The 20,641-nt window shown below is 41.6% G+C and overlaps 2 protein-coding genes across 7 annotated transcripts in view; one reads left to right on the forward strand and one right to left on the reverse strand.

Annotated features, from left to right (window-relative positions):
* Positions 1-267: 267 nt before the first annotated feature.
* On the reverse strand, positions 268-9,249 carry Gpatch11 (G-patch domain containing 11). 4 transcript variants are annotated; one of them, XM_050163515.1, is made up of 11 exons: positions 9,064-9,249; positions 7,999-8,124; positions 7,590-7,889; positions 7,105-7,176; positions 6,233-6,459; positions 5,322-5,363; positions 4,161-4,281; positions 3,950-4,040; positions 3,101-3,211; positions 1,744-1,825; positions 268-370 (listed from the first exon to the last, which is right to left on the reverse strand). In XM_050163515.1, exons 4-11 carry the CDS (start codon positions 7,149-7,151, stop codon positions 315-317), a joined length of 777 nt encoding a protein of 258 aa, XP_050019472.1. In that variant the 5' UTR covers positions 7,152-7,176; positions 7,590-7,889; positions 7,999-8,124; positions 9,064-9,249; the 3' UTR covers positions 268-314. The 4 variants fall into 4 exon arrangements, with proteins under 4 accessions (XP_050019472.1, XP_050019469.1, XP_050019470.1 ...); XM_050163512.1 differs by lacking the exon at positions 7,590-7,889 and having other exon boundaries at positions 9,064-9,248; XM_050163513.1 differs by lacking the exon at positions 7,590-7,889 and having other exon boundaries at positions 7,999-8,205; positions 9,064-9,248.
* Positions 9,250-9,383: 134 nt separating this feature from the next.
* Heatr5b (HEAT repeat containing 5B) overlaps positions 9,384-20,641 on the forward strand; it is a 77,137-nt gene continuing 65,879 nt past the window's right edge. The window contains exons 1-7 of one of the 3 annotated variants that reach the window (XM_050163509.1): positions 9,384-9,466; positions 10,418-10,565; positions 13,472-13,683; positions 14,350-14,458; positions 15,523-15,672; positions 18,335-18,506; positions 19,078-19,235. In XM_050163509.1, the coding sequence (XP_050019466.1) occupies positions 10,440-10,565; positions 13,472-13,683; positions 14,350-14,458; positions 15,523-15,672; positions 18,335-18,506; positions 19,078-19,235 (927 nt within the window). In that variant the 5' untranslated portion in view covers positions 9,384-9,466; positions 10,418-10,439. Of the gene's footprint in view, positions 9,467-10,417; positions 10,566-13,471; positions 13,684-14,349; positions 14,459-15,522; positions 15,673-18,334; positions 18,507-19,077; positions 19,236-20,641 lie in introns of those variants that run through there. The other 2 variants (XM_050163510.1, XM_050163511.1) reach the window with 2 other exon arrangements.

The following is a 20,641-nucleotide window of genomic DNA, read 5'->3' on the forward strand; positions in this document are numbered from 1 at the left end:
ATTACAGTATACCTCAAGTTCTAAGGCAGACAACTGATTTCCTGATTCCCATGATGGCTTATTTCTCAACTGATCCCAAGTAAAGAGGTGACTAAGCGTGTTACCTGTTGAGATGCCTCACAAGCATCACAATACCAGCATAAATCATAATTGTCCATCTCTATGATACTTGTATTCTGAAATAACAGTAACTTTTTCCCAAGCCAGTGAGCAATTTTACCCCAAGTAGAACATACTTCTGAAAGAATCAAGCATTACATAAAGGCCTTCTTTCCACACCGGCATAGATAGTTTTTACTTTATTGGGAACAATCTCAGTCATGATCTGCAGAGGTTGGTCCTGGGCAATTTGAAGATAGGTCTTCTTTATCTGTAATTTACGTAGAAGATATAAAAGGTAAATATATACAAGTTTAGAGTAATTTTAGAAAATTGTATGCAGTATTTTTAGACAGTCATGTTTGTTACTTATTCTACAAAATAAACGAGGGAAAGATTCAAACAATAATAAAAAATAAGGGGCAGGGGGCTGGGGAGCTGGCTTGATGGTTAAGAGCACTGACTGCTCTTCCAGAGGATCTAGATTCCATTTTCTGCATCCACATGTGGCTAACAACAGTCTACTCCAAGCCCAGGGGATCCGAGGCCTGCTTCCGGATTCCACGAACACTGAATGTTCTATCTGAAAATCTATCACAGCACCCATAGGCACAACATAAAAATTTAAGAGATTAAAATAACAAAAAAAATCCTCATTCTCAGATACAAAGTTCTTAATTACAAGTTAATAAGGTAAAACGGACAGTACAGGAGACAAACAGCTCAGTTAAGACATCTGGGAGAGGAAGTAGGAATGGATCTGGGGGAGAAGGAAGGTTGTGCAAGGAACTGGGGGGAGAGGATGGAGGTGAAACTGTGGTCAGGATGTAATATGTGAGAGAAGAATAAATAAAAAAGAAAAAAATATTTGGCAAAGGTTAAACTAATTTCTTCTTCACAATAAAAAAAAAAAAAGACAGTGGATTTCAACAGACTTGATTTTAATGAGTTAGGACAATAGTGTGCCTAAACAGAAATTAGTTATAAAAATTTAATGCAAGCATCTATCAAAGAATGAATCTCCAAAAAATAAAGCATGAAAAAAAATCATTATTTTCAAGTTTTTTTGCTCCTCCTCCTCCTCCTCTTCTTTTTTTTCGCTGGGGGTAGGTGGTTGAGACAGGGTCTCATTATGTAGCCCTGGTTGGGCCGGACTTGCTGTGCCAGAGAGCTGCGGTCACAGCACTCACATACAAACTTTGAACACACAAAGATAAAACCAACCCATCTTTTTTTCTTCCTCTCTCTTTTCTTTTGTTTTTTCCAGACAAGGTTTCCCTGTGTAGCTCTGGCCATTCTGAACTTGCTCTGTAGGACAGGCTGGCCTTGAACTCAAGAGATCCACCTGCCTCTGCCTCTTGAGGGCAGGGCTTAAAGGTGTGTGCCCCCATGCCTAGCCTTTGTAAGTTATTCTTTAGACTTGAAATTATTTGAGTAATAAAATGGTGAAAATTCTTGCACATTTAGTTACTGAAAAAATAAGTGTTGAATTCTAATAAAAACTCGAAGTATTTCTATAGTCAGTATTTCTTTAGCACCGGCCCCACACTGCTTATTGAATGGAATAAATAAGACACGCAGATTTCATTACAAACAAGCAAGTATTCACGGGCAGTATTTTTAAAGCATAATTCATCTTCTCACCTTCATAGGCTGTCCCACACCAAATGCAATACAGATGTTCTTCTCGTAAGTAGCCAGTGAGTATCTGCAGTTTCTCCAGCATCTGACAGAGGACACAGGGGCATCAGTGCTTGCGTCGACCAGAACCTCGGCTCCTGAATCTCAGTTCAGGCCCAGGCTTGAACTCTTCTGGTCCACTCTCAAACAATTACTCAAGGTGTCAGAGCAGAGGTGATATATTTGGGCATGTCTCAGCTGACTAACCACTTGTGCACAAGAGACAACTGGTGAACATAAAAAATAATCATCTTCTGGCTGGCTCTGTGATGAGGTTTTGTTGCTTTTTTTTTTTTTTTNAAAAAAAAAAAAAAAAAAAAAAAGACAGGGTCTCATGGACTCTTGAACTGGAGTTGCTATATAGACCAGGCAGGCCTTGAACTCACAGAGACCTACCTGCTCCTGCCTCCTGAGTGCAGGCATTAAAGGTGTGCACCATCATGCCCAGCAGGAACATCCTCTTTGAGTGGCACATCATGGGACACCAGAGTAGCCACTGTGCCCAGTGATAATTAAGATTCTCAAAGACCTCTTTTACTTTTAAGGAAATCTGTCCCTCCGGTGGAGGGATGGAAGACTGCCTCCTTCAGCCACATTCCTCCGAGAGCTCAACTAAGCCATACATGTGTGCTTCAGGCTGTGACTACTACCTAGGAAAATTCCATATTCGAGTAACTATAGGAGTACTGTCACCTGCTCCTGAATAATAATATTTTAGAAGTTAATTGTGCATATGTGTATATGGTCTCAGATGCTTGGCAGTGTGTGTCAGAGGAAAATTTGGGAGTCGGTTCTCTCCTTCCACCACGTGAGTCCCGGGGCTAGAACTCAGGCTGTTAGGCTCGGCAGCACTAACACTAAGTTACCTTCTTCCACCCTGTGCTTCCTTCTGGCTGTTCTGTTTGGGGAATGGATGAGGTACACATTAGGATCACTTTTAGAAATTTAACAGGAAACAAAGCCAAGTGAAATCATTTAAATTTGCAGCTAATCTGTAATTTTCAGTAAACTACAGTGAAATGGAGAATTATATGAAATTTTTATTTTGGGGCTAGTAGCTCTCACCGCAGGGTAACTTTTCTCCCTGGGGGGGGGGGGATATACAGCAATGCTGGGGAACACTTTCCGGGTTTTCCTGCACATGTATCTTTGTGTCTGTCCTTTCTCCATCCCTGAACCTAGTCAGGTGACAAGACTCAGGCCAAGTGTTACTGCTACACATCCTGTCATGCTGCCCATGGCAAAGAGTTACCCACTTCAGGTGCTAACAGTGCCAAGGCCAAGATTCCTGCTATGAGGAGACAATGGCGCCCAGACATACACTCAAATCCTCGCTCGTGTATTCGTCTTCATCCTGCTCCTCCTCTTCCTCTTCCTCAGTCTCCTCTTCAGGCCTTATCCAGTACCATGCCTCCCTGGGAACCTGAATATTCTGAAAATGCAGAATTACTCTTGTAAAACGCAGTATACTTGTGGTGTCTTAAGTATGTTTGTGTTAACATGAATCTGTTCTTCCAATTAGTATTCACTGAGTGCAATTTCCTGGTAAAGACCAAGGCCATGAAAGGGCAATTAGAATTTTGTCAGTCAAGTGGGAAAGATGAGTGATGGGTAGAAAGCTATACATATAAGCTAGGAAGTCATTACGTGTCAGCAAATACATGTAAGGCAATATCTCACGAAAATACAATGTAGTAGGACATTCTTTCCAGCTACTTATATAGAAACCATACCAATGTTTAAGTGAAGTTATTTTGTTTCGATACCACTCACTGTGTTTTGTAAGGGCAAAGATTTGTTTAAAACGATTTTAAAAGACTCCTACTTGAAATGAAAGCATTCCACCTTAAATTCCCAACAGATACACAGAGTGATAAGTATGGACTAAACTTAGGTTATTCTGGTTAGTCAAACATGGGGAACAGAATTTCTATCCATTCTAGGCCTGAGTAATGGCACTTAGCAGACAACTCAGGAAAAAGGTCCCTGGAGTAAGTCGGCTGTGGGTGTCGGTAACCACAACAGGTGGTACACATCAAACAGGAGTTTTAAGGCATGGAGTCCACCCATCTCAAAAAACCAAAACTCAAAAAAATCACAAAAACAAAAACATAAACCAAATCATGCAGGTACCAAAACTCTAGGAAACTGGAAGGAGCTACCCACCTACCTTCTGGGCGTCCAGCTGCTGGCAAGCTCGCTGGCTCCTTCTCAGGTCGCCTTCGAGCCTCAGCTCATCCTGCTTACTTTTCAGTCGCATCCTAAGTAAAGAAGGGTTGTATAGTAAGGTCCCTATTCTCTAACTGCTTTATATACCCCAGCACCAAGGAACACCAAGAATAATAAAGGGGATTTGAACCAGTTCAAAGAAAACGCTTTACCGGAACTGCTCGGCAGCCTTTTCTTCATTTTGGTTTATCATGTGGATTTTTCTCCTGTAGTTTTCCAGCCTCTCCTCTGCTTTCCGTTTTAGTAATGACTCGTGACCTAAGCCACTTTTTCCTGGTCGCAGACAAAATTTCTGATGAGGAATTTAAGAACTTACTCATTTTTATTTAAACTTCAAAACGCGACAATTTAAATACTTAAGAAATTAAATGCAGTTCTCACTTGAATATAATTATCCAAGCTTATTTCATTAAAATGGCAACAGAAAACACAGAGTCTCATCCAAAACAGTAATGATACACATATTTTTAAAAATTAGGAGCTGGGCAGTGGTGGCACACGCCTTCAATCTCAGTACTCGGGAAGTAGAAGCAGGCAGATCTTGGGTTCAAGGCCAGTCTGGTCTACAGAGTGGGTTCCAGACAACCAGGGCCACAGAGAAACCCTGTCTCAAACAAAACAAAATAAGTAAGTAAATAATAAATAAAATAAAAATTAGGAAAATAGTATCAACTATCATACTTTCATAAATGTATGCTTGTTTTCTCTTCAGTTAATCCAAGGAATGACACTAAGAAATGCCATTGATAACATTACAGACGACAAGAAAGGTGTTCTGTGCTCCACAGTTGTAAAAATGCCCCCTGGTTTGTGGTGCTGGGATCAGAAGCAGGGCCATGGACTGGATGAGCAGATGGTCTATCAGTGGGCTTCATCTTTAACTCTTTGGCAGGCCTCACTATATAGCTCAGGCTAGCCTCCACATCTCCATTTTCCTCCTAAATTCGGAGATTACAGATGTATAACTACAAATGACTATTACTGGCTCCCTCATATTTTTTATGATTTAAATTATATATATATATTTGTTGTTGTTGAGACAGGATTTCTCTGTAGCTTTGGAGCCTGTCCTGGGACTAGCTCTTATAGACCAGGCTGGCTAAATTTTATATTCTATGACTTCTATTTTACCAAAACATACTTTAAAATTTTTTACTATAAAAAACAACTTTAAAAATATTTAAAAGTTTAACATTTTACTATTCCATAGGCTTTCTATGACAGCCAAATACAAGAACACCATCACAAAACATAGTAAGCAAACCAATCTAAGTTATTGTTACTTAATATACTAATAAGAAGATTATATATACCTGTTTTGACATTGATAGGAATTGGTTCAACAATGCCATCTCCTAAAAAAAGAAAAAAGAAACATAGAAATATTTTACTTACCACCAAGTTCAGGTCAGTCAGCGAGGTATATAACATTACAATGCTCTCTGTATATCCCCTCCCAGTCTCAATGACACTGCCAATTGAATTCTGCAAACTAATGCTCTCTCTTTCAGCTATTACCTCTCCTAACTTCAAATACCTCCTATCTACCTCTCTATCTAGCATCTATTTTTGTGACCAGGGTCTCAGTGCACAGCTGTAACTATCCTAGAACTCACTATATACACAGGTTGGCCCTGAACTCACAGAGATCCATTTGCCTCTGCCTCTCCTGTGCACATATGCCATTTTAGGAAGTGATATTAGGGACACAACAGTCTTAGTGGGCAACAATCTCAGGAGGAAACAGTCTTCCTATATGAAAAATCAAAGTGATTAGAATAGAGAAAAAAAAAAGCAAACCAAAGTCACAATTTACAGCCACTACATCTTCATAAGCAGTGTGATTTCCCAAAAGGGAACACAGCTCCTTCAACTGGAAGGTCAGTCTGATGGCTGCCGTGGGCACAGAGCAAGCCGAGAAGAGCCCCATGATGGTCCCCAAAGTTGCTTCATTGTGCTTCTCTGCCCAGCACCTGCACCCATTCCTCACTGCTCCCCTCGTCAGCCACCTGTCAGGCGGTGGTGGGTTGGTAAGTGGCTCATGTCGGCATGTGTGGCGTTTAAGAAGGCCGTGAGCAGACAACTCTGTAAGGACTGTAGCACCAAAGATGCTAAGAAACTTAAGCTGTTTTACTTTTTGGTAAAAGTACTGTCAGCTTAGGTCTCCATCAGCATACTGCAGTTGAGTGGGGAGAACATTGAGCCACTTCCACGTACAACTCACCGCTCTTGCCCAGAGCCTGGCCACTCTTGTATCCCATCTTTTGGAGCAAAGCGAATCCCTTGTTTTCACAGCCTAGTGCATTCTTCAACCCGATGTCACGTCTTTCCCGCTCTTCCTCTTTCACACTCTTCTGCCTGTTTTTCAGATTAGCTTCCTGCTGCTTTTCTTCTTTTCGACGGGCCTCTCGGATCTGCCTCAGCATGGGCACGCCTGGTCTGATGTCTTCTCTGAAAAAGAAAGGCAACAGTGTAGGCGAGGGTAGGAAGTTTTCTCTCTTGACTCTGACAGAAGACAGAAGAGGGTACCCAAAGAGGGTTAAGAGCAGAAGTAAAATGGTTAGTACCAAAAGAGAGGAGAAAGCTCCTGTTCTCTTTGTAAGGACACATGGGATATTATCCATGAAATAGGAAAACTGATTTTTCCTGGGGGAAGGGAGTTCCAAACAGGGTTTCTCTGTGTAGTCCTGGCCAGCCTGATACTCTCTGTAGACCAGGCTGGCCTCAAACTCAGCAATCTGCCTGCCTCTGCCTTCAAAATTGAAATCCATATTAGAAAAGGCCCTGGTCTGTGATAGGGGAAAATAGCTCAGGTAGTGACAGAGCACTTGCTACCGTGCCTGAAGCCTGAGTATGACCCCCAGCGCTGCAACAGCTAGGCATGGCTTTTGTACACACCTGCAATCTCAGTTCTAGGAAACAGAGGCAGGGGAATCAGCTACATAGTGAGCCGGAGGGCAGCCTAAGCTACATGAGACAGACCCCATCTCAAAACAGCACACATGATTACGGTACCACCACCCAAACACTGTCCTTATTTTATAGTCTACAGATGCCTTTTGCATATCATCATATTAGGCATACACATTTACTTACTGAACATTAATGAAGGAATCTGACATGTAATCCTCTTCTTCTGCCATGTTCAACTTCAAATGACAACACTGCCTACAAATCAAATAAGACAAAGTAATAGTATTATCATTTTAGTTTACCATGATGGAAATCAACCAGAGAGAGGCAATGCTACATGATGCTCCCTTGTGCACAAACAGAGAATTTCAGCACTCTACGTTCTAGCAACAGAGAAGCAGCCAAGCCAACAATGGCTAACTGGAAATGGTGTGGGCTTTTGAAACCTCAAAGCCCCTGGAGTGACTCACCACCTCCAGCAAGGCCCACCGTCTAATCCCTCCAAAACAAGTCCTCCAACTGGAGACCAAGTATTCAAAAATATGCGTCTACTGGTACCATACGGATTCAAAACACCACAGAAGTAAACACTCTTGCTTTGTTTTTTTGTTTCTTTCCTGAGATTGGACCACACTATATGCTGTATCTCAGGTTGGCTTGGAACTCACAATGCAGTCCAAGCTGGCCTCGGAACTTGTGATTCTCCAGACAGACACTCATACAATCACGTGGTATTCTCCAAGATGGTCGGTTCCTAGTAAATCTTGCCTCTGGGCTTTTTGATAACTCTGTGCACTCTTCATATTGAGCCATTCGTGTAACCAACAGGATTTTGAGTCTGAGATTGACTTTTGGGTCATACTGCACACTGCACTCTGTAAAGTTGGTAGCATGGATTAACTGAATCAAGCCTGTGGCCACACAGGGGAGCAGTCAAGAAGCTCTTTGGAGCATCCATGTGGAAGGATCTGAGGCACAAATGTGTGAGCCAAATCAGTACGCCACCTGGGAAGCAGTCCAGCCTGAGGTGAGTCAGACTGAATACAGGCATGCTTACACGTAACAGCTAATACTCACCTAGCTCATCAACAGCTCAATAGATACGAACAGTTAGCTCCACTTTCCAGCTGGAAAAATCAAGGCTCAATCCGGCTACATGACTTGTTCGCAGCCACAGAGAATACAGGTCTTGGTGATTTTGCTCTTGAAACAGAACGAGGCTAGAATTGTCATCGCTGAGCTGGGTGTAAGGAAAGCGTTCTACCATTGAGCTAAATCTCTAGCCTGGAACAGAACGAGGCTATAACAGTCATTGTTGAGTTGGGCATCGAACCCCAGGCCTCACTGATGTAAGGAAAGCGTTCTACCATTGAGCTAAATCTCTAGTCCAAATTGAATTATTATTAGGGGGAACATTTCCACAGTCAGACACGGTAGCCCTTTGGTGTACTGGAGTTGACGGCAGCATGATCTGCACAGTGGAGCCCCTGTCTCAGAACATGAAACATTCCCACCCACACAAAGTACAAGGTATTACAGGTTATTTTGAAAGCGCTCCCTTTTAGCTATTACATCTGATAGTTACAATTTTCGTACCTCATCACACTTACACCCAGGTATTGCAATGTCACCGATAGACACATTCTGAGGAAGTTAGTTACTATTGGAGAGGAAATTAAATTACTTTTAAGAAGCGGAATAAGGAATTTAGGTCCTCAAGTGTGAAAGCTCTCTTGCTAAGAGGACAATATATACCAGCGTTATCCACTCCCTTCAAACATAAGCATAAACTTCACAAGGCGATGGACAGAAAACCCAGGCAACGATGCTGGACCATCCCTTAAGAGTCACAGCAGCGAGGTGGTCTACCTAAAGGGACATCATACAGCATTTGCGGATGGGTTGGAGGTGGCTGTGTGTGAAAGAACCAGAGCAAGATAATGTGAAGCTCTTTGCTTATTCACCTAAAGAACGGGTAACCGTTTTCTCAACGGGAATATTATAGGTGCAGGCTTATTCTTTATTGGGCAAAGGGTACGGTAGTTTGAAGCAAGGGCTACGTAATACACGGAGGTGGGCTACCTCTTTTCTACGGATGTCTCGAGCATCGCTGGTCCTTCCCTCCCGCCTGCCGCGACTCACCAAAACGACCACTCACGGATGGGGCGCTGCTGATGTCGTGATGGGCAGTCACAGCCAACTAGCACCGACCTCAGTCAAAATTTTCTGGGCGTCCGCAGACCCTAAATACGCAGCTTTACCGCCTCGAACCCCCAGCGCGCTGCGCATGCACCGTCCAATTTCGTGCGGGGGGGGGGGCATAGAGTTTCATCCCACTTGTTTCTGACAGCCGATTCGTTCGGGAACTTGCGGGTAGGCGGGGTTAAGAGAGCGTGAAGAGTGCGCGTGCGCGTGACCAGCGTTCTGCGCCTGCGTATTCCTCCCTCTTCCTGATGGCAGAAGTTTGGGAGGCGGGGCATCCGGGTCCGTCCGCCGTGACTTCTGCCGGCGGAGCTCAGCTGCTCCGCTCTTGCTAGACTAGGAGGTGAGGCGGCCCCGCGCGTTGTCAAAGCCTGCCGGTAGACATGCACCGCGATCCCTGTGCTGCGGGACGTTTGTCGAGGGCTGAGGAGGGAGTTGCAGTTTTAAGGCTCGGGAGCCTCAGCCTCGTGGGGTTGACAGCTCGGGGACCCCTCCCCCCCGCGACGGGAAGCTGACATCCTGGGGCGTCCCCGCGACCCCGACTCGCGTTTTCCTCAGGCCCTAAGCTATCGCGACCCTCGGAGCAGCGGGGTGCACCGAGACACCGAGCAGTCGGGGTCTGCATCTTCGGGCCGAGGGGTTGTCTCGGGCGCTACTACTGCGGAGCCCCGCCCCTCGCCTGTCGGAAGCCTGGGGTCATTATCCTGGGCCCTGGTAGCCAGGGACCGGTAAAGGTGTCGGTACACTCAGCCAGGGACGGAGAAAGCTCGCCAAGAGGCGTGAGCTTGTTGCTTAGGGGGTTCTCATGGTAGAATGAATTACCGGGAATAATGCCTTTTTGCAGTATTTCCATTTTCCTTGCACTCCATTCTTACCTCCAGTTAATTTCTTCTGTTGTCTTCTCAAAATTGGTTCTCTCAGGCTGTGTGTCAAAGAAGTTATATTGAACAAATAAGAAATAATGAGAAGTGAAACCGTACTTTCTTTCCCTATCTTAGTGGTTGCATTTATGAGACTTGACATTTAATATTTAAAAATCCTTACATGTGGGGACTGGAGAGATGGCTCAGTGGTTAAGAACACTTGGTGCTTTTGAAAAGGACCGGGGCCCACGTGGTGCCTCAAAACCATCTCTAACTCCAGTTGCAGGGAGCTAACACCCTGCTTTGATTGAACTCTGTGGGCAGCAGGCTCACGTGGTGCACATACATTTATGTAGACAAACAGTCCTACACATAAACAAAAATTCCTTACATGCACTTCTTTTTTATTTTATCTAATCTGTTTGTTTAAGGTGTGAATTAAGAACTTCAATAATGGAGTTAGCTCACAGCTTATTGCTAAATGAAGAAGCATTGGCTCAAATTACCGAAGCAAAGAGACCAGTGTTTATCTTTGAATGGTTAAGATTTCTTGACAAAGTCCTAGTTGCTGCCAACAAGGTAGGTATTGCTCCCCCACCCCCATGAGATTAATATAAAGGAAAATTTAAACATCGTGTTTTGAAAATGTTATGAGTCACTCACGTCAGGAATTTCTAGTTTACCTTTCTCTTGATCAGCAACAAAACCGAAACCCTGACTAAATCCTGCTTGTTGCGACCTTCGTATCTCAGCTTAGTGTGACTGGGAGAAGAAGATGACTCTGTGGCTGGTGTCACTCACAGTCATCAGTGCCTAGAAGTGGTCTCTGTGGTGCCTGTGATTCCAGTGTCTGCATGTTCTCTGGGGACTTAAAGGAGACTTTTACTGTTTCGTCTACTTCCTACACAGACTCTTTGATGCAAAGTTGTTTTGTTCACATTTTGTTTATTTTTTTAAGCATTAGATGGGTTCCTCAAATGAGAGCTTTGTTTAAATTTAAAAGTGAGTCATAGAAGGTGTTCAGGAAAAGGTGAATTTTGTTGGTGGAATGTCAGATAGGCTAGTCCTGCCCTTACTGTGTTAGTTTGTTCCTCTTGACTGATTGTTCCCTAGAAGATACTTTTCTACTCTAGTGTCTGAAGGAGATGTGGTTAATTGTCTAGGATTGAGGGACTGGGATGTGGAGCCTGAAGGCTTCAACACTCAGTATGTAAATATTCACTTAATTCCTGTTTTAGTACAGTGACCTCAGTCCACAGTTGTGCCTGATACTTTTTTGTCCAGAGTTGTCCTGTCTTACTGTTTTTTTTTTTTTTTTTTTTTTTCAGAAAACAAGCCTCTAGCCTTCTTCTAAAATGAGGAGAGAAGCATAGAGATTTTGTGGGTGTTTGGGTTTTTTGTTTTTTTTTTTTGTTTTTTTTTTTTTTTGGCTCTGATTTTACTTGGTGTGACAGGCTTTTTTAGTTATTCATGGCTGGCCTGGGACTCATTGTGTTTCCCAGACTGGCTTCAAACAAGCAGCTGTCTTCCTGCATTATCTGCCTGAGTGATGAAATGCTGGACATGATGGGTGTTCTCCGTACGCCCTTTTAGACTATCAACCAGTCATTGCTTTTGTTTCCAAGTGAAGATTTAGTCTAACCTCAAAAGGCTCCCAGGCCTTAAAAACATGAACTGTTGGAGTAATTTGTGTCTTAATTTCTTCTTGTTTTCTCTGTTGGGAGTCCTAAGCATCCAGATTTTGCTTGGGTTCTTTTCCTATTGTCGTGGCTGTTGTAAACTTGTGATCTGATACTATTGTTCCTGCCTGGTAGAATCACTTTAATTGCCAGAAAGACAATGCATGGATTCCCTTGTAACCTTTAACTGGAAATTTCACTTATCTCTTAAATTTGTAACTGAACCTTTGTTGCCTTCCTTCCACTGAAAAGTCTTTTCCAAGTTATCACATAACTCAAATTATTCAAATCAATAGTCAGGACTTGTTTTATTTGGTCCCTTCCCATCATTTCACATAGCTTTGGGAAAGCTGCGGTAAATACTCAAAACTCACGTTGTTTTGTTGTGAGAGTCATCGGTGTTACTCTGTAGTGATAGCTAATCTTAGGATTTCTACCCCCATTTCAGATACCCAACTTTCAGAAGATAGCTCATGGGCTCCTAGGTAGCTCAGTTGGCAGAGCACTCGCCTCTAACATGCAAAAAGTCCTGGACTTAATTCCTGGCACACATAAAACAAATTTTATGTGGCGGCCCACAGCAATAATCCTAGCCCCTGGGAAGTGGAAGCAGGAGGATCAAAAGTTCACAGTTGTCCTCAGCTGCACAGTAAATTCAAGGGCAGAATGGGATTCCCTCTTCTGTCCTTTCTCCTCCCCCCCTTCCCCCCCCTTTCTACACACACACACACACACACACACACACACACACCCCACAGAGTTAATGCTAACACACCTAAACCAAAGTAGTGATTTTCTTTCTCAAATTTAGCCTTTCCCAAATCCTTAAAAATCGTCCTGTCCTTCTTTGTTAAACCTCCTATCATGCTGATTAGCAATCTCCTGCTTCTCCAGTGTCTCTCTTCCGGGTTGTTGCAATAGCTTTCTAATTGCCCACCCTGCTCCTGCCGTGTATGTTCAGCAACCACACTTTCAGCAGTCAGAGTTAACTGGGTGAAACATTTAGATTACAGCGCTCTCTCAGAATAAACTGAATGTTCTTCAGTGTAATCATCTGGGTTCTTCTGACTTCGTCTTTGACTGTTTTCTCCTACTTCATCCCAGCTATCTTGACCTTGCCGTCCTCAGGTGTGCTAAGCACACTTCATTTGCAAACGTTGTAAGTCTTGTTCCCACTCCCTGGAATGTTCTCCTGGGTAGCTGCATAGCTCAACACTTCACATTAGAGAGATGTTTTTCTAATTAATTTATATTAAATAGTAAGCACTCATAACATTCATGTATTTATATTCTATCCCTCCCCCAAGAGTGTAAGTTTCATGAGAACTAGGCTTTGTTGAGTAGTACGTGGCTTGTAGTAATTATAGATTCTACAATTCTAGATATTGACTAGATAGTGATTATGTGTGGATCTGGGAATTATGTTCTGTTGCTTAGATCTCTAAATTTCTTTTGGTTTCCTTTACTAGCCCCTAACTTTTTGGACAACTGTATCTGAAGTTTCAGGGGAAAATCTTTGATATCAGTCATCTATACATTTAGTATATGGTTTAACTTCCTAAGTTGATCTGCAACTGGCTCACACAGTAATCACTTTTGTTGAAATGAAACTTTTGTACAATAAAGAGGAATAGTGATTTAATCTAGGAAAAAGTTTTCATTTTTATAAAAGTTTTCATGTGTGAGTTACGCTGAGTGCATACAGGTTTTAATTCTTAGAGCATCATGCATGTTAAGCATTTTTGACTACAAAGTATTAAGGGTACAAGGAAAAATATGACGTTCTTTTTCTTTTTCAAATAACAGACAGACGTAAAAGAAAAACAGAAGAAACTTGTTGAACAATTAACTGGATTAATAAGCAGCTCTCCTGGACCACCTACTCGGAAATTGTTAGCTAAGAACCTTGCAGCCCTTTACAGCATTGGGGACACTTACACAGTTTTCCAAACACTAGACAAGTGTAACGACATTATCAGAAGTAAGGATGACACTGCAGCCTACTTACCAACAAAGCTGTAAGTACACTTACAGGAATCCCGGCGTCTTCTGCTTTTTCTAGGTGATTTAGGGACTCCCTATCATAAGGACCCCAGTGGGTGGAACCTGTGGCATGGTTCTGACAGGAAGTTCTAACTAGATCTGGGGAAGGGGCTGGGTTTCCGCATGTGCATCATCCCATGAGACTTTGGTATCAGCAGTGGTGGCTAAGATGGAAAGGAAAGACTTAGGAATGGGGAAGACTAGTCTGCTGACCCAGTCCAGCCAGTTAAAGAAATGAAATGATTTTGGAATCCAGACCTTCCTGCTCATTGAACTGTTTGCACTAGAGAGGCAACGTAGAAGTAGAGACCATTTTGCATACAAGTTTACTGATGAATAGATTACGTTTAGCCTAAAATATTTAGATAAATACAAATTAATTTTTGAAAATCAGAAATGTATAATGAATTGTCTTTAAACCGTTTGCATATTTGTGTGTTTGTGTGTGTGTGTGTTTGTGTGTGTGTACACATGCACACTACATTTTATGTGTGGAGGTCAGAGGACTTGTGGGAGTTAGTGCTCTTTCCCCTGTAGGTCCTGGAAGTGGAACTCAGAACATCGGGCTTGGTAGCCTCTACCCACTGAGCCCTCTTGACAGCCCAGAAATTGTATTACTAACCACTGAGACCGTTTTACAGGGCAGCAGTGGCTTGTGTTGGAGCGTTTTATGAGAAGATGGGAAGGATGTTGGGCAGTGCATTTCCAGAAACAGTGAACAATCTGTTGAAATCTCTGAAAAGTGCAGAGGTAAGTTTTACAGCAAGTATTTAATGCCTTGCTCATGACATGTAATATTACAGATGTTTTGTTCTGTTACTATGGTCCTCATGGTGCTTATCAGGACAGTGATTTCAGATTGTCATGTCTCCTTTTTTCTAATGTCTGTTTTCTTAATTTTTGGAGGGGATTCCAATGGTTTTTACGAACTATAGAAATGATCCCTGAAAGTATAGTCTTTCCAATGGTTTTTAAACAAGTAAGCTTACCTATTACTTTTTACTTAATTCTGTTTTTCAATCGACATTTTATATTTTTTGGCATTTTTATTTTTTGTGTCACAGCTAATGTATCAGTTTCATGTGTCTGCCATAATCCATTGCTGTACTCTGTGCATCATAGAACAAGCAGAGGCTTCTTGCTCACAGTTCTGGCACCCAGGGATCAAAGGTCACAGGCTCATCTTTCCTCCACAGGTTCTAGGGAAGAGCTGTGCCTTCTTTCCTAGATTTAATGGTTGCCAGAAACTCTGCCCTTTCCCAGCTGTGGGCCACCTACTCCATAAGACATCATCTTTGTGTTCAACTGCAGTTACCTTGTTTGCAGTCATAGTCACGAGTAAAGGGGTTTAAGACTTAACATTTGTTTCTGAAGGGTGCAGAATTCTAAACTGATGATGATATCAAGTGAAATTGTTCTGTTTTGTCGTGTCAGTTTGGCTGTAGATCACTTATCAATGTCTGAAAAACAGAATGTAGACTAAGCTAAAGACTCGGGTATACTTTTTTTATGTGTATACTTGGGAATAAATTCAGGGCATAGCACACCCCGGGCGAGTGCTCTGTCTCTAAGCCATGTCCCCAGCTTACAGTGTCATTTCCTGTCCAGGAGAACTGACTTCTCAGATGATGTCAATACTTAGTCTTACAGTTTGGGTACTTGGTGGAATTCCTAATCCACTGCTTTTCCTCACTGTCACAATTTGGAAATAAGATAATTGGCCCTGAGAGTTGTTATATCTTAGTGGGTTCTTATTAAATAATGGGATTCATTTGACAATGTGGTTTTAAAGTCTGCCTTACGTTCACGTTCAGTCTCAAGGGCGAAGTGAGATCCTAATGAGTCTGCAGAAAGTGCTGACTGGACTGGGGGGTGCAGCAGCTTCCTCTCACCGTGACATTTACAAGAATGCTCGATCCCTCCTAACTGACAGGTCAATGGCCGTCAGGTGTGCAGTGGCCAAGGTGAGTGCCCAGTCTGTTTATAATGTCATCCATTATGGTGCTTCTCTTAAACAGTTGATTTTTTTCTTTTAAAGTTCTTAAATTATGAGCATTTTTGGTTTGCTTTAATGTGATAGCTATATTTTCTAGAACTATATATGAAGGGGAGTATGTGGTATGTGCTTTTGTGTGGCTGTGTGGCTTCTTTCATGAAAGTACAGATATTTTGAGATTTATGTGTGTCTGTTTCTGTAGTTCATTCCTTTCTATTATTTAGTACCCTTTCATTGTATGGATGCTTCACCTTCTTATTCCTTCACGTATCTTTGGCTATTACCAAAAAAAGCTTTTGTGAGCATCTGTGTGCAGTTTTTTTGTGGGCCTGTGCTTTTATTTGAGTCAATATGTTTTATTTGGAATGGCTAAGATTTGTTTAACCTTTTAAAAATCTGCTTGTTTCTTCAAGTGTTTGTATAGGTTTAAATTTCTGCCTTTTTGCTTTTGTTACTGTAAGAGATTTCTTCCACGTCTTCATCATTATTTGAAAATCACAGTTTTTGCTTTAGTCATTCTAATAGATGTGACTGAGTGTCTCATGGCCTTAGCATGCCTTTCTCTAATAGCAAATGGTAAGCATATTTTTAGGTGTTTATCATTCATATTTTATATTAAGAAATGTATTTCAGTAGTGCCCATTGCTTCAGATTTCTCTCATTACTGAGTTCTGAGAGTGCTTTACAGATGATTTGTATATTCTTTACCTAAGATAGAATATTTCTTTGAAATCTGTGAGCTGACTTAAGGGGAGGGTTTTGGTTTTGTCTTGTGGTTTTTAGAGTCTAGTCTATCATGGGAAGATGGTAGTAGGACTGTCTTGTGGTTTTAGGGTACAGTCTATCGGGGGATGGTAGTAGGACTTGCCTTGTGGTTTTAGGGTACAGTCTATCGGGGGATGGTAGTAGGACTAATGTGTGCCTGCTGTTCATATCTTGGTAGTGCAGGGAACAGCGAGAGGACAGAAAACTGCTGTAAGCACCCCATTCCACAGTGACCCTCTTCCTTTAGCTAAGCCTCATCTAAAGGTCCACAGCCTTCCAAAATTGTGGGCCCATATGCAACTATAAGAAACATGGAGAGATCCTTATAACTTTTGCTACATTCTCTTTGTAGTAGCAATTTGGACGTTGATATTGATGTGATCCACTGGTCTTCAGATTACCCCCGGTTTTAGTTGTATTTACTTTTTGAGCATCTATGGAAATGATCATAGAGTTTTCTTCTTTAGTCGGCTAATGTAGGTCACACTGATTAGTTTTAGAATTTTAACCAGCTGTATTTCTAGGATTACTTTACTTGGTTATGCTGTATCACCCTTTTCATTTGTTTTGTTTTCATTTGAGGCAGTGTCTCACGGTGAAATTCTAGATGACCTTGAACTTGAGATCTTTATGCCTAAGCCCCCCTAGCACTAGGAGTGCTGGCTTTTTGGTATTGTTGTATTAGAGTGATGAAATGTTTGCCTGATATTTTTGTATTTTTGTCCCTGAGGGATGTTAGTGAAAGTTTTTTTTTCTTTTTAAAAATATTTATTTAGTTTTATATGTAAGAGTTGTTGCCTGTGTGTATGTATGTGCACCAGATGCATGCCTGGTACCTGTGGCGGAACAGCTGTCCTGGAACTGGAGTTACTGATGGTTGTCACCATCGAGGGGGTGCTGGTAACTGAACCTGGATCCTCTATAAGTGGTCTTTACCGTGGAGGCATCTCTTCAGCCCCATGTTTTTTTTTTCTCAGAATGTCTTCATGAAGTTTTAGGACTTAGCAGGTACTGACTTCATGGAATGATTGAAAGTTCTCTTCAGTTTTCTGGAAGAGTTTATATAGAATTAGCATTTATTTATTTATTTATTTGGTTGGTTGGTTGGTTGGTTGGTTGGTTGGTTGGTTGGTTTTTTGAGACAGGATTTCTCTGTAGCTTTGGAGCCTGTCCTGGAACTAGCTCTTATAGACCAGGCTGGCCTCAAACTCACAGAGATCCACCTGCCTCTGCCTCCCAAGTGCTGGGATTAAAGGCATGTGCCACTACTGCCCAGATGAATTAGCATTATTTTTTGCATAAGTATTTTGTTGAATTAATCAGTGCATAAGATTTTAAAGTACAAAGTCAATTTTGGAATATATATTACTCAGGTTATCTATTAAGTTTTTGATTAAGTTGTAAATCTGCAGTGATTTTTATTTCTCTCCTTCCTAATTTTGGTAATTTATGTCTTTTTTTCTTTTCCTTGATCAATTAGATATTTATCAGATCAATTGGTGGCTTAGGTTTTATTTCTGTTATGTTTTGGTTTTGCTGGACCTGTAGCTCAGCAGTGAGTTCTACTTTACATGTGTGAGGCCGTGGCCCGGCTTCAATTCCCTATGTTGCATAAGGGAAAAACCCAAAACCAAAAAGCCAGTCACCCAAGACTGTATTTCTGTTTTATAGATCCCTGATTTCTGTTCTATCTTTAGTTCCATTTTGGCTTACTTTAAGGAATTAGGTATTTTTTTCTTAAAGGACTTCCCTTCATTGCCTGATACATAGTTTTGAAAACTATTCAAATGTTTGTCCAGTTCTTTGTGTATTTCTGGGAGTGAGCATAAGTTATCACTTACCTTCTGCCTTGATTTTAATTGCAGTGTCTTCTGGAACTACAGAATGAAGCTGTGTTCATGTGGACTGCTGAACTAGAAAACATAGCTACCCTCTGCTTTAAGGCCCTGGAAAACTCAAACTACGGGGTACGAGTCGCAGTGTCTAAGCTTCTAGGCACAGTCATGGCTACAGCCTTGATGCCGAAACAGGCAACAGGTATTGTTGGCTAGCCCTGCAGTAGACTATTGCAGGTATTTGAAAGTTTAGAAAATGCTCTCTTCTAAGTTAGTTATTGCTCATGGAGGCCACTTTAAAGAGATTTAAATTGTTAGATATCTTCTTCATCAAAAGAAAGAACCTAAATGACACTTTCCCTGCAATTTGATACCTGGAGTTTAATACATTGGTAACTGCTATGTAGGTCCTTTTGGGGGCTGGAGAGATAGCTCAGTGGTTAGAAGTACTTGCAAATCTTTCTACAGGCCTGATTTCTTCCCCGGCACCCATATTGGGCAGCTCACAACCACTTATAACTCCAGTCCCAGGGGATCTGATGTCCTCTTCGGTCCTCTGTCAGTTCCTACGTGTACATAGGAAGAAGCATGCACTTCCACTTCCTCTTAGCACTTTTTTGCTTCGAAAATGAATTCAAGCTTTTGTTTATAAGACACTGTGACCTTTTCTATATTAAAAATCATTACTTGAAAACTTAACTAGAATATTAGAAATGTTAGTAATTCTGCTTTAGAAACTCATTTGCTCTTAAACTTACTTGTCTTCCATAAAGTCATGCGTCAGAATGTGAAGCGAGCAACGTTTGATGAGGTTTTAGAACTCATGGCCACAGGATTCCTGCGTGGAGGGTCAGGTTTCCTGAAGAGCGGAGGAGAAATGCTGAAAGTCGGAGGGTCTGTTAACCGCGAAGTGAGAGTCGGAGTGACACAGGTGTGTATCGCATGTGTGAGCGAATTCCGTGCGGGCCAGTTCACGGAAGACTTTCATAACAGCCTACGAGAAAGTTTAATGTCTGGTTTCTTTAAAAAAAAATTAACCAATGAATGGATTAATTCAGATTCCAGATTTTATTGCATACATGTAAGAAAGGTTAATTCTCTTTTTTCTTTCCTGTTTCTTTTGAGGTGGGGTGGGGGGCTGGGTTTTAGACCCCAGGGCATTATACATTCTAGACAAGTAAGTGCCCTACCACTGAGCTACATCCCCAGACTAAAAGTTAAATTCTTGATGTATAAATAAATCCATTTCTACTATGTGTATGTAAACATCTAAAAATACCTTCAGATTTTATTTCACAACATATGAGTTATAAAGTATGTTTTGTCTAAGATGGTAGTGAGCATCGGAGACTGAGATAGGCCATCCTTAGTTCAAGGCAGAATAGGCTCCACAGTGGATACTTTGTCTCAAAAAGTAGATACATGAAATAAAATAAAATTGAAACCAGAAGCAATAAAGTCCTTAAAAATAACAAAGTAAGTTGGTTTGTTTAGAACTGTATTTAGACTTTAATAACTTAGGCATTTGGATTATAATGTTCTCCATATACCTCTTGACTAAAAATAATTGATTTATGCTTGGATTGGATTTGTCAGTAACTAATCTCTGATGGATATACAATTGAATGTGACTTGGAATTATAATTTCAAAGTAATTACTAGTGGTTACTGATCTGATAACATCTGGTAAGATAACATGGCTCATGCTCCTGGTTAAAGTCACCACGATGGGGCCTTGTCCCTGAAACAAATGTGAGGTGCAGCCTTCGGCTTGTCTTGGGGACCTCCCCGGCAGGTGCACTGCTGCTCTTGGTGTGTGTGATGTGAGTTTCTGTTCCTCATTGTCACCTGACTGATCCCAAATGGACTTAGCTTTCCTTTTCACCCTCAGCACATTCCCTTTGTGTTCCTCATGAGTGGCTTTATCTTGAGACTCTGTGTTATTTCTGACTTGGAGTTTTAGATACAGTGTCTCACGCTGTGGTCCAGGCTGGCCTGAAACTCACTGTGATGCAGACTGCCCTTGGGTTTGAGGTGATTCCCCTCAATGCTGAGATTGCCTGGCTCTTTTCAATAATTGTTTTATTCAGTACAGGGATGGTGGCACATGCCTTTAGTCCTAGTAGAGGCAGGTGGGTCTTTGTGACCTGGTCCACATAGTGAGTTCCAGGCCTGTTAGGACTCCACAATGAGACCCTGCCTCACACATAAACAGAAAGAACAAAAACAAATAATTGTTTCATTCAAAAATCCTACTAGTAATTCCTGTGGCAGAAGTGTTTTTAAAAAAATGTGAAATTTAACTTTTCTTTTTTTTTTTTTATTTTTTTTTTTTTT

The sequence above is a fragment of the Alexandromys fortis genome, unplaced genomic scaffold, assembly GCF_014885135.2.
Source record: "Alexandromys fortis isolate MF-2015 unplaced genomic scaffold, M_Fortis_MF-2015_v1.1 scaffold_136, whole genome shotgun sequence".
Lineage (NCBI taxonomy): Eukaryota > Metazoa > Chordata > Mammalia > Rodentia > Cricetidae > Alexandromys > Alexandromys fortis.

Excerpts from the sequence above, each read along its gene's own strand:
- Gpatch11 (XM_050163515.1), bottom strand. The coding sequence starts at position 7,151 with ATGGCAGAAGAAGAGGATTACATGTCAGATTCCTTCATTAATGTTCA. Across the intron at positions 6,460-7,104 it reads GATTCCTTCATTAATGTTCA|AGAAGACATCAGACCAGGCG; the intron begins GTAAGTAAATGT and ends TTTCTTTTTCAG. Across the intron at positions 1,826-3,100 it reads ACACGAGCGAGGATTTGAGT|ATGCTGGAGAAACTGCAGAT; the intron begins GTATGTCTGGGC and ends GTCCTCTGTCAG.